Source organism: Ursus arctos, unplaced genomic scaffold (genome assembly GCF_023065955.2).
Source record: "Ursus arctos isolate Adak ecotype North America unplaced genomic scaffold, UrsArc2.0 scaffold_26, whole genome shotgun sequence".
NCBI lineage: Eukaryota > Metazoa > Chordata > Mammalia > Carnivora > Ursidae > Ursus > Ursus arctos.
Genome location: NW_026622941.1, coordinates 31,957,933 through 31,973,321, shown reverse-complemented (window position 1 = coordinate 31,973,321; position 15,389 = coordinate 31,957,933). Strand labels below are relative to the sequence as shown.

General features: G+C 35.8%; 1 protein-coding gene across 6 annotated transcripts in view; it reads right to left on the bottom strand.

Moving 5' to 3' along the window:
- The window catches only part of LRRK2 (leucine rich repeat kinase 2), a 135,620-nt gene that overhangs the window by 45,212 nt on the left and 75,019 nt on the right, over positions 1-15,389 (bottom strand). For all 6 annotated transcript variants that reach the window (XR_006409898.3, XM_057318803.1, XM_026502095.4 and 3 more), the window contains 7 exons: positions 13,989-14,207; positions 10,397-10,598; positions 9,266-9,354; positions 3,932-4,119; positions 2,666-2,820; positions 1,252-1,398; positions 921-1,112 (listed from right to left, as the gene is read on the bottom strand). Coding sequence is in view for 5 of the 6 variants with exons in the window: in XM_057318803.1 (XP_057174786.1) it covers positions 921-1,112; positions 1,252-1,398; positions 2,666-2,820; positions 3,932-4,119; positions 9,266-9,354; positions 10,397-10,598; positions 13,989-14,207 (1,192 nt within the window). In the remaining variant the exon portion in view is untranslated. The remainder of the gene's footprint in view (positions 1-920; positions 1,113-1,251; positions 1,399-2,665; positions 2,821-3,931; positions 4,120-9,265; positions 9,355-10,396; positions 10,599-13,988; positions 14,208-15,389) is intronic.

The following is a 15,389-nucleotide window of genomic DNA, read 5'->3' as shown; positions in this document are numbered from 1 at the left end:
TGTTCTGTATTTTAAGTTCTACAAAGAGTGAAATCATATGGTATTTGTCTTTGTTTGTCTGACTTATTGTACTTAGCATTATACCCTCTCGATTCACCCATGTTGTTGCAAATGGCAAGATTTCATTCTTTTTTATGGCTGAGTAATATTCCATTGTGTGTGTGAGTATATGTATTTTTATATATACGTATATATGTATATATATGTATATACATGTGTATATGTATATATGTATACACATCTTCTTTATACAATCATCTATCAATGGACATTCGGGTTGCTCAACATCCCTAATCATCAGGGAAATGTAAAATCAAAACCACAATGAGATATCACCTTATACCTGTCAGAATGACTATAATCAAAAACAAGAAATAACAAGTGTTGGCAGAGACGTGAAATAAAAAGAACCCCCCATGTGCTGTTGGTGGGAATATAAATTGGTACAGCCACTGTGGAAAACAGTGTGGAGGTTCCTTGAAAAATTAAAAATAGAACTACCATGTGATTCTGTTATTCCAGGACTGAGTATTTACCCAAAGAAAATGAAAACACTAATTTGAAAAGATATATTAGCACCCCTATGTTCACTGCAGCATTATTTACAATAGCCAAATTCTGGAAGCTTTAATCCTCATAACAATTCTCTGAGGTAGGTTTTAGTATTCCTATTTCAGAGATGAGGTTATGTCGCTCAGTGAGCCAGTATTCAAACTCTCAAACCAAAAATGTTCTGAATCTAGAACACAAAGGTCTCATTGCTTACAAATACAATCCATCTTTCTCAGCTGTCACTCTTACTGAATGTACTATCCTCTAACTCATCCCTTATGGATAAGAGTAATTGTTACATTTAGTACAAAACTCCACAAGTATGGAAAGTATCACTTAAAAACATTTGAAAGTTGTATCAACACTACCTTCTTCTGCTTTCTTCATCAAGTCATCAAGTAAGATTTTTTGATGCTCTTCACCATCATTAAAACTATATAATGCCCATTTCTTCAACAGAGTTTCTCCTTCACCACAGATATCAATCTCCAGTAATCCAGGAAACCATTCTTCCATGAGAGAATCAATGTGGTCCACAACTTGGCCCAGAAGAATACAGCCTACGTAATCCAAAGGACAGCTATCAACACCCTGTCTGAACCATATTCTGTTTCAAAGCTGCAAACTATAGAGCTTTTTTGTAAAAATGTTTAAATTTCTTTAGTGGTACAATTCAAAGTTTTAAATTAATTTCCTTACCTTTTCTACAAGAAGGAACTGTAATTTTTAAGAAACTCTCTGGGTGATTGTCTAAGACTTCAGATCCTACCAGACAATAAGCTTCAGGAGACCAATTCAAGTAGATGCCTTGTCGCCAATACATTCTGTTTGGGCGAAGTGCTCGTTCTGAAAGAAGTTTAAATGGACCCAAATGTACCCATTATTTATGAACTACTCCATAAATTAAAGGAACAGAAAAATCACTGCACATACCACAAGTAGCTAACAGAGATATTTGTTTTGAAACAAAGTATTGGAATTCTTAATGATACAAATCCTCATCCATATCTATTATACATGGAATTAAGTATTTTAGCCTTAATTTTGCAAAGAAATAGACAAAATGCCCCGTAGGTAATCCAAGAGAGAGTTCAGGTTCATGATGTTAAATAGTTTAAATGCTTAATAGAAGAAAAAGAATCATAAATAAGTTCCATAACTTTCAATTTTTTTCTAAGAGAGAGAGCTTGTGTGTGAGTGGGGCCTGCGAGGGGCAGAGGGAGAGGAAGAGAATCTTAAGCAGGCTTGATCTCACACCCTGAGGTCATGACCTGAGCTGATACCGAGTCAGACGCTTAACTGACTGAGCCACCCAAGGGCCCCTAGTTCTCATAACTTTTAAAACTCTTTAAAGGAGGTTGGTTGTCACACTCAAATCAAAACTTCCTGAATGTTTCATTTTAATGCAATGTAACTACATATATATTTATTAATTGCAAGCAAGATAAGGTTTATTTCAGAATTCAGAAACAGCTGCATAAAGCTGATTTTTAACCCTCCAAAAATGATATTTTCCCTTTGGAGCACTAAGGTCTCCCCTTCTTCCAGAAGAAGGAGCTAGCATTATAAACACCCAGTTTGATTCTTTTTTGTAAATCCCTCAGGAATTGTGCGGCAGAAGAGAGCTAATGAAGTCTCTACATTGAATGGTCTGAAGGGTCACAACCTGTTACTTTGTTAAGTAAAACTCCCTGGCTTTGCAGTGATAGTCGCTTCTAGCTTTTCTTTGTTCATTTGTGTGTGTGTGTGTGTGTGTGTGTGTGTGTGTGTGTGTGTCTGTTTATATACCAATTACTCCTAGTAATATTACCTTCTAAAATTGTTGCTTCTAGTCTACGTTGGCCTGGAAAGCAAGATATTCATACTTACTGTAAATGTGCCTAACATAAAAACAAATAGGCTTTAAGTGAGGACTTGGGAAATTGCCTTCTTGACAAATTGCATGAACTTACGTGAGCCTATGTGAGCCTTACGTGAGGCTACTCTGAAGATTTATGAGCTTATTTTCTGATTTTCAGTGGCCTTACAATAAGTAAACTGTGAAAATGACATGACAATTTTAATATACTTTCCCCCTAACTTCTCAAATATTAAGTCTTCATTAAATACGTACCTCTTCCTGAAAGCATGTAAGGTGAAATTTCAAGTAATCGATTGATTAACCGGGACCAAAATCCCATTGGAAAATAAGGCATTTCATATAGTCGAATGATAATTTCAGAGTTCTCACAATGGGGAAGCTCTATCACAGGCCTGTGGTCAGACAAACTAAAGAGAAAAGGACATAAGCATTATATAGCTTCATAAAACACCCAACCATGTTAACCAAAGTGCTTTACTACCTAAAATCAATAAGTCAAAGATAAATATTCTAAGCAATTGCACTTTTTTATAATGTTCTTTTGCCACATGCCCTTCCTTCTTCAAAAATTCAATGGCTATTTAATCAATTCCAATGCATGCTCAGATGCATGACATTTTTTTCAGCAATTCTATTTATACTAATACATAAATTATTACAATTAGTTATGCATAGACAAGTTTTAATGGATTGTATGAAACTTGAAAAAATGCATGTCCTAGAAAAAAGTGTATATGTATTTTTAGAATTGGATAGTATCTACCAATCAATGCAATTGCGCTTTTCAATGTCATACACCTTATAACATTTCCCAGCAGTAAGAAAATATAAAGCAGGGGCGCCTGGGTGGCACAGCGGTTAAGCGTCTGCCTTCGGCTCAGGGCGTGATCCCAGCGTTCTGGGATCGAGCCCCACATCAGGCTCCTCCGCTATGAGCCTCCTTCTTCCTCTCCCACTCCCCCTGCTTGTGTTCCCTCTCTCGCTGGCTGTCTCTATCTCTGTCAAATAAATAAATAAAATCTTTAAAAAAAAAAAAAGAAAGAAAATATAAAGCAACAAGAAAAATTTCTATAATACAGGATTAGAACTTAGGCCTTCATCGTATTGCCACTTTCCTCAGAAAATTCACTGCCATAAATTCTTCTGATGAAAACTCACTATTTCCCCAGAACTTGTCTAATATAACTCTCTCAATGCCATGTAAGAACACATGTGAACACACACACACACACACACACACACACACACACACACACACACTAATCACTACTTACCTTTCTTAAGTAATTTAAGCAGTGGCTAACCAAATAGTAATTACATACATAAAATAAGTATTTACTATATTTTAAAATGTCAACTATAGTGTTTTCATTAAAAGAAAATGCTACATTTCAGTAGAAAGTGTACACAAGAAGCAAAAAAAATTAATACATTTATCATAAACCAAAGTTATTTTGACAATTAAAACATAACAATAGATGGTGAATTTCCATAGGGTAATTGAATTTTTAAGTTTACCTGCTTGGAACAAGCAAATATTCTTCTCCTATTGGCAAGGCAATCTGGAATTTTTCTAGGAGTTTAAAGTACTGCGACATGTAGTTCTTTGGAAATCTCTTTTTCTTTGAAAGAAATTTTTCCACATCTCTACGTGAAATGATCCCCTTAGGATGTTTTGGGTAGCCTTCCACTTTCACTGTCAAAATCTGAAAGATTTAAACTTGTAAAAAATCACTAGAATTTATTTTCTGAAAAGCTTTTTAAAGAACATTGATTTATTTATTTTAGAGAGAGAGTGTGTGCGCACAAGCAGGGGGAGGGGCAGAGGAACAGAGAGAGGGGAAGCAGACTTCCCGCTGAGCACGAAGCCCAACCTGGGGCCCAGGGCTCGGGCTGGATATAAGGACCCTGAGATCATGACCTGAGCTGAAACCAAACGTCGGACGCTTAACTGACTGAGCCACCCAGGTGCCCCTATTTTCTGAAAAATTCTGAATTTGAAGCATTTCATGTCTCTTTGCTCAGAGAAAATGACAGAACAATTTTAATGTCGTCAAGTATAACAGAGGACCTAATTTCTCTACTAGCAGCCATGTAGCCTGGAAGCCCAGTGGGGCAATCACTCCTCCACAAAAGATTTATTAAATTAAGGGAGTGAATTCAAATCCAAAATTAAAGAGATCCTCTGAAATCAGTGAATTTTAAGCCTTCCCCAGCTCCAATTAACAAATCAATCCAATACCCCTCATCCTTATTATAGTCTGATCAACAATATATTCATAGGGAAATTATCTTCCAGACTGTGTACTCACTACAGGTTTGCCACAGAAATGTTACTTTGTAGAACAGAATGGGAAGAGAGGCAGTACAGTACAGTTCAGTGATTCTCAAACAAAGTGACTACAGAATTTTGCTAGACTCCATTTGGAGTCTGGATCAGTAGGTCTGGGATGAAGCTTCAGATGATACTATTGTAGAGATCATAGTTTCAGCTTTGACCATCATCATGGCAGTTAAAAGTATAAATTCAAATCCAGGTTCAAATCCAGGCTCTAGTACTAGCTGTGTTATTTTGAGAAAGGTATATCATTTTCTTAAGCCACAGTTTCAATCAGATAATAAAAGTGACTGTCCCTTAGACTACCATGACACTGAAATAAGATAACATACGTAAGGCATGCGAGGTGCATATAACAATTTTTAGCATGTAGTAAGCCCTCATGTTAGCCATTACTATCCACATGTTCTTATTCATTTTACTTAGCCAAATTAATTTTTAAAAAGCCTTGTGCTTAATTTCTTTAGTCGATTTTTAAGATGTAAGAGATACTTCAATAGGAGTGTATATTATGTACGTTATCATGTAGTTGGGTGAAATATTGGATTGTAAAATCCTTAGGCCCAAGGACTTGTCTCGCTCATCTCTATATCTCTATTTGGTACACATAATGTTTATTGAATCAATTAAAGCATGACTGGCTGAACATAATGGTGTCTAATGACAATGTATAAATGGGTCATTAAATAATAAACACTGCAGTTTGGGACTTCTCCCATGTTGTGCACTCCATAGCCCAGACTGCTCTTATAATTTAAGTGGTAAGGAAAATTATTTGCTGTTCTGGCATTTTTGAAGCTAAGACCATGTCTGACAACTCACTCTCCATCCCCACCATACTTTACATTTTCTTTATAGCACTCTGCCACCTGACATTTCAAGTATTTATTTATTGTTTATTTCCTCTCATTTGAATGTCAGATCCATGAATGCAGGAACCTTGTTTTATCTAAGTTTACAGTCCCAACACCAGAACAATATCTAGAACATTGTACTGTAGGTATCACAGAAATATTATTGGCTGAGTGAATTTGGGGAAAATAAAGTTTGGAGCATTTTATCCTGGGGTTAGGTTTATAGGCATTGGAGTCAAACTACTTAGTTTGAAATCCTAACCCTACTTCTTCCTAAATATGTAACTCTGAATAAATTATTTAACTTCTCTGTCCATCAATTTCCTCACCTTCAAGATGAGGACTAATATAGTACCATTTAAGAGAGTTTCTCTGAGAATTACATGAGAAACTGTTTGAATAGCATTTAAGTAACCCTTGTATGTTAGCCATTATTGTATACTTATTCTAATTTATTTTATTTAGACACATTGACTTTATTTTTTTAATCTTTTAAAGTTTATTTATTTTAGTAATGTCTACACCCAACATGGGGCTTGAACTCACAACCCCGAGGATCAAGAGCTGCACACTCTTCTGACTGAGCCAGCCATGCACCCCTAGACCACACTGATTTTAAAATAGAGGTTTGTACTGGATTTTTTTAGTAGATCTATGGTGCGCTCCCACTATTTGTAGTAGATAGTTTCCAAAGATGGACACACGAGTTTCTTCTCTCCCTACACATGCATGATGTTCGATCCTTCAAGAAAGGAAATCCATTCATTTCTCCTCGTCTTGAATCTGGATGGGCTTTCTGGTTATCCTAGTCACTGGAATGTGGCAGAACTGACATTTTAGCACTTCCGCGCCTATCCTTGGAAAGGACTGGTCATACGAGATGCTACGTGGAGGATCACCAACACACCAAAAATGTGAGTGTAGCGCTTTCGGGCTTTCCAGTCTGGTTTGATGAAGGAAGCCAAGTGAATGACCCTTCCAATGCCGTGTGGCGCAGAACCGCTCAGCTGAGCACAGTCAACCCACAGAGCACTGAGGAACAATAAAATGTTGGTGTTTTACTCCAATTTTACTTGTTTTTCTCTAAGTTTTGGGGCATCTTGTTACACAGAAATAAAAAACTGAAACATTATCTTAATTTTATCACCTTTAAAAGAACTCTTAATATTCCTTCAGCCTAGTAACTTATAATGCTAATTTATGCCCTCATGCAAAGAAAGAAAATTTTCCAAATTCCTCACCCAAGTTTTTATCAAGATTAAATTGCCATGCAAGCTTTTTAATGTTCCACCTGATTAATTCAATAAGTGCCTTTCATCTCTCTTTTATCATATGATTAAATGAGTTTTGCAAACTCCTCTGCGCAGTGATGGAAACTTCTTTAATAAGTTTGGTGACCTAATAGTCTGGGGCACAAGAGGGCCGGTAGGCTCATTAGAACTTCCGCTCCATGAAATTGTTTCTGCTTTTGCCTTGATAACTCATGGAGGTGAATACCCCTATTTATTTTTGCTGATGGATGTCAGACAAGTCATTCTTGTTTTCACTTGATTATAGTTTTCATTCTCTTTAAGTCTTGGTGAAAATGACATTATATTTTAATATATCAGCATAAACAAAAATGATGGTGTTTATTAAATTAATAAGAAATTGAAATTATTTTTCTACTGACTCTTTAGATCTATCTTTCAATATAACTTTGAACTATGCAAATTTTTTATTTAATTTTCACTTAAATTATCATGTTTATAGTATAATTATGCTAATAAGAATTTTCATGGAGTTTCAACTTAATTACTCCAGGAATCCTCAGGGATTTTATTGTGGCTATGGTGGAAGGTTGTTTTTATTAAAAGATGATGATTCTGCTGCAAACCACTTTTTTGTTCTACTAAATAAAATACACCCCCCCCCATATTATCCATATCTGTGCAACTTTAAATGTTCCCAGTTCACATGAAGCACATCATTTTTTGGTATAACTTTAGCATTTTCTTGACTATATGGAGTTTAGTTATTTTCTGATATAGTGTGCCATCTAGGACAACAAAATCTTCAGGGTATATTTAAAACTCCCTTTGCTGTACAGAACGCACCCACCTACACATATTTTTTATTTAGCTCTGTACCTGGCACACTTTCCAAAACTACATGGATGCATTTTTACAGTTTTGAAGGGTTTTTTAAAATTTCCTAAAATAATATCTTTAATTACCAAATAGGTCAAACATAAAATTAGCTAACATTTACTTCCCACTTACACTAAGGGAAGCAATGTAAAAAATAATATTGTCATTATCCTTATTTTACAAGTGAAGAAACAAAGGCTTAAAACATTAAGAAATGTCACAAAGTTAGTAAGAAATAGAAGAAATTTGAACACAGGTCATGCTGACTCCAGAGCTTGTGCTCTTGACCACTCTACCAGCTTCATTTCGATTTCGTAGATGAGTGGAATCACACTTTACATGGCATATTTGCAAAAGGAGGAAAATCTACTTTAAAAATATCTACCAAAACAGCTATTACTGTCATGTTACAATTGCCAATTGCAGTAATGTTTCAACATGCTCTCAAGGTCCATGACATAGGATTTAGCCTAAAATGAATTCCCTCTCCAAAATATCTTCCTTTTTTCCCTTAGATAAAATTTAGGAACTATCATTCAAAATTATCTGAGGGAATTTAATTACTATTGTGGTTTAATTAGAAAAGATGATTCTAATGTAAAAAGAATCATTTTAGGGATTTAGGGAGTCACGTTCAAAACTGAAAATTATGCTCACAAACAAAATGGTTGTCAGTGAGTGCACGTGCTAGAGACAGCCTCCCCGAGCTCTCTTCAGTTCATGATTAAGCCAGATGCAGCTGATCTCAAACAGGGTGATTTTGCACCCCCACCAATATTTGGCAATGGCCGGACACATTTGGGGCAATACTACTGGCATCAAGATGGTAGAGACAAAAGATGCTGCCAATCATCCTATAATGTACAACAAATAATTATCTGGCCCAAAATGTCAATGGTAATGACACTGAGAAACACTGAGCTAGTATATTCTGCTTGAATGGTTTTCTATGGCAAACCTATAGGGATGGGTTATGATAACTAATTAAGATAAACTCATTGGTAATTGATTATCATTGGCAGAAGAAAAAATTCTCCATATGAAATATAAATGGAGAAAGGACAGCCATAATCATCACCATCCAGTTTTCAAAACTGTAAGCATTTAGAGCTTATATTCCACTCAAAAGGCAAATCTCCCCTCCATATTATCTAGTTAAAGGTTTTATGCTCAACCCAATTTTCTTAGGTATATTTGCCCCAAGGATTTTCACGGAGCTTCCGTTCAACTGACAATGTCAATAACCAGACCAAAAAAAGCGTCATCAGGATCTAGAAAAGCACTGTGGACCAGAGTGGTACAACATCTGTCTGTAAGTTGGCAACAAAGACACTGAAGTGAATTCTCAGACATCTTCCCTTCTTCCATGAAGCTCTACTTAATGCAATCTTCTACATGAATTGTTCTACATTCTACATGTACAAGATTTTCTACCTTAACTGAATACAAAATCTATAACGCTCAATGTTCTTCAATCGTTGTGCTTCTCTTCAATCATTACCCCCATGCCACGAAAATACCAGACACCAACCTGTGCCATGACTTTACAAAGCCACTTGGGTTCCACAAAATATAAGTCACTTAACTGCAATGCTGGGTCTTGAAAATGAAGAAGGACCCCTGCAGTAAAAATCAAACAATGAAACATGGAATCTACAATATACAAATAGCAAGGGGCTTTAGAGAGACTCTAGTCCAACTTCCTTATTTTACAGATGAGGAAATCTCAGCAGTTAGTCGAAGAGCTAAGACTAGGACCTGCGCATCCCAGTTCCTGAGCTCTAAAGTCCCAATATTATATTTTTTAACTAGATAAAATTATCATGTATAAGCATATTTGAGACAATGGCATGTATTATCTTGCATATATTTACAAATAATAAAAAATTCACAAACATTTTTAGCTTTCTAAACATATTCTACAAAGATACCTTATTTTCAAATATAGGTAAGAAACAATATTGCAGAAAGCTACTGGTTTAAGAATAATGGGAGAAAAGGAACAGATTATAATCCATGTGAAGATTTATTTTTCATACAGCAGAATCTAGGGATTAAAAGCAGCTTCTTGGCCACTTACTCTAGTATTACAAATCAGCACACACATTTCTAGCAAGGTCATACTGATCAAGTACCCAACAGCACAGAAGCTGGTGGGAATGTTTTCATCTGTGAGATCACGCTTACTATGTGCGGTGCAACAGGCAAGATCTGCCATTCAAAAGCTGCATTATCTCAGGCAACCACTGATCCTCTAAGTGCCCAGTGAGACCACCCCAATAATAATTTCCCTTTATAGTATACAAATAACTCTACACACACTAAATTCAATTGATCCTATGAAAGGATATGGCTTGTGCCAGGGTCCCAAAGCTCCTGAATAGTTAAGTCAATTTCTAGAACCCACATGTTTTAGCTTCTGCTTGGAAACCCTTCTCACTACTGCCCTTACATGGTTTCTAAATGTTTTTTCTATAATATGTCATATGAAAATTCAACATTATTGCACATGATGACCTTTCAAAAGGAAAAAGTCAATGGTCAAAGAATCTTATGGATAGTCTGTTAAGTTTTGCATGTAAATTCTATACAAGACTCAGATACATTTTTATAAATGACAACATTTTATAAATGTTGACAAATATGTAACAAACACACACACCTGATTCATTGAGGAAGTGAACTGCATGAGGAAGCTCATTTTCATCCAACTGCAGCTGATTTTCTTTTACAAGTTGTAATAATCGTTTCCGGTCGATCACAGGAAATTCAACTGGCACATTTTTACGCTCCGATAAAATGATTTTCTCAAGTTCTACATAGCAGTCTGGGATCAGCTGCCCAACAACAGGCTGATCTCGGATCTGTGTAATTACACATGACAAGCTGTGAAAATCCATTTTACTCAGATGTTTGTCAGGTGGGTGGTAAATTCAGTGTTAATAGTTGTTAAGAAGGCGATATATTACTCAGAAATGTATTTTTTAATAAAATCCAAATATGATGTAAAACTATTTAATTGTGAAGAATAAAAAAATGATATTAAAATAAGAAAAATATAAACACAGAGGCCAATTTAGAAAGAACTATCAAACAAAATAACATGGAAATATTTATCTAAATATCCAGAAAACCCATGACATAACCCAGGATAAGTCATTAGCCATAAATAAAGGATTTGCTATTTTCTAAGACATTAGACATATATGCAATAGATATGCTAGCATTAGGGGTCAGTAAGTGTTTTACAAAAGCTTTGGGGCCTTATTTATTAGATGAAAATATCCATGCCATAAGGTAAAACACTAAATTTTGTGCTTATTATTTGCCAAATGTTGCGTTAATGGAATGTACATATCAACAGAGAAAGACATGAAGTCTCCTCACCCACACTACGCTTTTTCACGGAACTTCCAACTTGGGGAAATAAAAGATCATCTAAACACAAATGATTTTGACGTGAGAGGATGATTTTTTTTTGGTCTGTTACACTTATAATCTAATCATTGTCTACTAACTGAAATATATAAACATTTTTAAAGAATGGCTTTAAGATGATAATTTCTATAATAAAAAATCTTTTCCAAACTTTGTTTCCCCCCAGGAAAATCTGATTTTAAATAGAGATGCAACTGTCAACAATAGTAACTAAAATGCCTCAGAAAACCACCAGATGGCAAAGTCTCCCCATTTCTCAACCCTTGCGTATATTCTTGTATTCTTTTTACCTGACAATTTCTACTTAAATTCTTAAACTTATTATAAACAGAAACTGGGTTTTATTAGACACACGCACATGCAAATTTAAGGTCCTCTTTTTCTACTCGTAACTGGAACTTTAAGGAGTTTTATTTATAGCAGCCATATTATTACTTACATATTCACCTCCATCATTCGAAAAATTGTTTTCATGTATCCAATGCCCCAGCAAATTAAACATAATTCCACTAATCTCCGCTTTTCATATTCCCTCTCTTCAACATTTATAAATTAAGATAAAATAGAACCTCATATTGAAGTTTGTGTTTTAACCCAAGAAAGAAAACCTACATATAGAAGTAAACAAGGGTTCTCACAGAAAGCAAATTACATAGCAAAGGGATGAATTTTATAGGGCTGAGTGACAGGGCCAGCAGAAGATTCCGCTCTGTTAATGGGCTGGACAAGACTGAAAGGAATAATGTTGGCATGGAGCTCTGTTTTGTCCTACTTCTCCTTTTAGCTTGATTATGGGGTCACCAAGAGCCGAAAAAGAAAAAAAAATATTCTAGAGTCTGCATAGACACATGTTAATAAGGGCGAGACAGAGAAAGAATAGAGAAGAGCCAAGATAGAAGGAGAAAATGAAAAACAAATGACAGGGGGAAAAAAAGATCTCTAATGGCTTTAAAAAGCTGCTATTTGGATACACGTTGAAGCATCTCAGGGAGGAAAGAATATGCAAGTTCTGACAGGTTCATTGGTTCTGAAAGATCCTGAAAGAGCCAGTATTCTGCAAAGCAATCAAACAGATTTTCAAACCAAAATACCAGAATGATGCAACCATTAGCAATATACATCTTTCTTCAAATAATGCAGCGATTTCTCAAAGCATTTGTTTTACTTCCTTGTGTCAGCCTCAGAATTCACTTATAAGTGGGAAGAAAATTGGTCTTATTGATAGTGGTAACTTGCTATCATGCTAAAGCACTACTAGTCCAGTTAGATGAACCAACCAGTTTATCCACACTTCAACTAAACTATACATACTATATCTATTTGTTTCAACTAAATTCAGGCTTTTTCAAAACAAACTATACTCCAAGAAGTCTTTTTTAAAAATAAACTATATGTGTGCCAACATATACGATAAAAGTAGGAGCTATTAAAATGTTATAAGTAACAATAAAGTTCTGGAAGTACAGGTATAGTCTCAGAAGAAAACGACCTGGATAAAGAGAATATTTAATTGGATGCATGAATTTTGCATATTTGTTTCTTGAAAGTCACATTACTCTCTAATTATCTGTCCAACAGGAGAGCTGGAAAACCTGCAAATAAATACTATGTCATTCTTCTTACATAAGATGCCATTACTGACCCACCATTGGCAAAACCTTTTAGTGACTGTGATAAATGTGTTGAAAGATACAAACATGCAAATTCTCTCCCTGGGCACCACAAAGACCAACACATTTATAAATGGCTCATTAGGTTTTAGATAGGAGCATAATCTGTGCAAATGGAACAGAACTAAGCTAACTGGCCAACACATTATAACCAGGGTGACCGTGTAATTTATCATCCAAATTGGAATGCTTTTGAGAACGTAGTGGGACACTATTAATTACACTGGGAATGCCCAGGCAAAACAGGACCCTCGTTATAAGCCATGGCCTTGATCATTAGTGCTAATGAGGTAAACCAACAGGGACCAAAAATGAAATTCGCCATTGTATTCGGCATATTGAACTATGTGAGGAATTTTCAGTGCAGTTTATACCACGGCATCTGTAGAACTCTGGAAAGATTTCTTTTTCCTGAAAGTATTAAAAACAAGTAGTCTCCCTGATAACCAATTTATGTGTGTTTTATGAACCCTATGAATTACATTTGACCTACTAGAACTTTGGAAATCAAAAAATCATTTCTAAAATAGAAAATCCAGTTTATATGGACTGAAAAATTGTTTAGACATCGCTGAAAATCAAATTACTGATCTCGGCAACGTCAGGAAAGAGGCATCTCACAATATGGAGGGAAGAAAAACACGTGGACTAGGTATCACAGTGACCGGAGACGCCAAGGAGCAGCACAGAAGTTGAAGATGCGTGTAAAACGGGTACTCCAAGAGAAAGCAGCAAGGGGAGAAACAACAAAGAAGAAGAGAGGAAAGATGACCCTAAGACCCCAATATTCCCTTGCATTCTTTGACTGAATCACCATCACAAAAAGCTGTGAGAGAAAGGGCATCGGAAACATGTTCTCAGACTCTCTCAGAAACATTCTCTCAGTCTCTCAGACATTCTTAGTTTTCCTTCAGGATCCTCTAATTGTTTTTATTCCCATTTCTATGCATTTGAAATGAGGCATGGCATAAATAAGCAACTATAAAACTGAAGCGCTTTAATAATGCTAACATCTATGAAAGACACCATAATTTTAAGATAGTTGTTCTTTTCTCCACACTTCTGACATTTCTAAGCAGTTGTGTAATATGAGAGTGAATCAATTACATTTATCCACCAGTCCACAGTAGGCATTAACCACATTACCTTGAAATTAAGACTCTCATTTATGATGGTTTTCCGAAGCTTTGCCAAGGCATCGGACTCCTCAGTGGCATTCACGAAGTGGTAATCCCTTATTGCAGGAAACCCCCGCTTGTTCAAGAGTTCCTTGGTGATTTTAGTTATGCAGGCTTTACGCTGCTTTTCATCAGAAACATCCAAATGCGTGCCAACAAGAATCACAGGAGAAGAAGAAGCACGAGCCTACGAGAAATGATACAAAATACTCTGTGTTTGTTTTAAAATCAAGACTGCTTACAGTTCTGTTCACAGCCACTTTTTATGAAATTCAGTTGAGTGGAAATGAAAAATTAAAAGGTGTCAAGAAGAAGAAAATGTCAACTATCTTTCCTTCCTTAAACTTAGGGGAAATATGTAACCTTAAGAAATTTTAAAGTCATTCTTATGTCCCTTCTTATTCCAAGTTTTACCCCTTTTCAGGCAGCCTATATAATAGTAGTAGTCTATTTTACGTTTCCTTTCTTTAATGCCTCAAAACGGGTTATTCTCTAAGTGTACTTTGGACTTCTAGATAAAATAAGCATTTAATAAACCCAAGACTATATCAAAGTGACATAATATGGTTTATATTTTCACTTCCTTATCTGTAAATTCAATCTCCTGAATTCATTTTAAAGTCATTCAACTTGCCGTCCACATGGACAACAACAGCAAGTATGACCGCCACTATGATATTTCCTCGCTTCGGCTAGTTATGACCAAAAAAGGAAGCTAAAAAAATTACTGAAATTACAAAATGAGCTTGTAGGCGGCCGAAATATCAGCTAAAATGTCCTGACACAAACCTTTTTAAGGACTTGACTCACAGAAGAGCCCATTGAAGCTTCATTCAAAGAGCATCACTCACTCTAACTTTATCTCAATTCTAAAAACCTTTACTACATCAAGAACTAGCTGACAGCATGACAGCCAGGGGAAAGTGGGAAAATCACAAAGAGAGATTCCAAATCTAAGCATAGTAATCTGGTACCGTTGAGAAGTGTAAGATCTGCAGTCACTCATACAGCATTGCCGGTGAGGACGCAGCTGACGATGCATGCATTGCTTTCATTTAGTATAGCTTATTTTAAATTAGGGAAGTTCATACTCCATTTAAGAAATAAAATGATCAGGGACGCCTGGGTGGCGCAGTCAGTGAAGCGTCCAAATCTTGATTTCAGCTCAGGTCATGATCTCAGTGTCGTGAGACTGAGCCCCTGGTGTCAGGCTCCACACTGGGCATGGAGACTGCTGCTTACGATTCTCTCTCCCTTTCCCTCTGCCCCTCCCCCCCTCAAAAATAAAATAAAGTAAAATAAAATGATCAAAAGTAGTTCAACATATATATTTTCAATTCTTATAGGTTAAAGGGTTTTAAGTATCTAT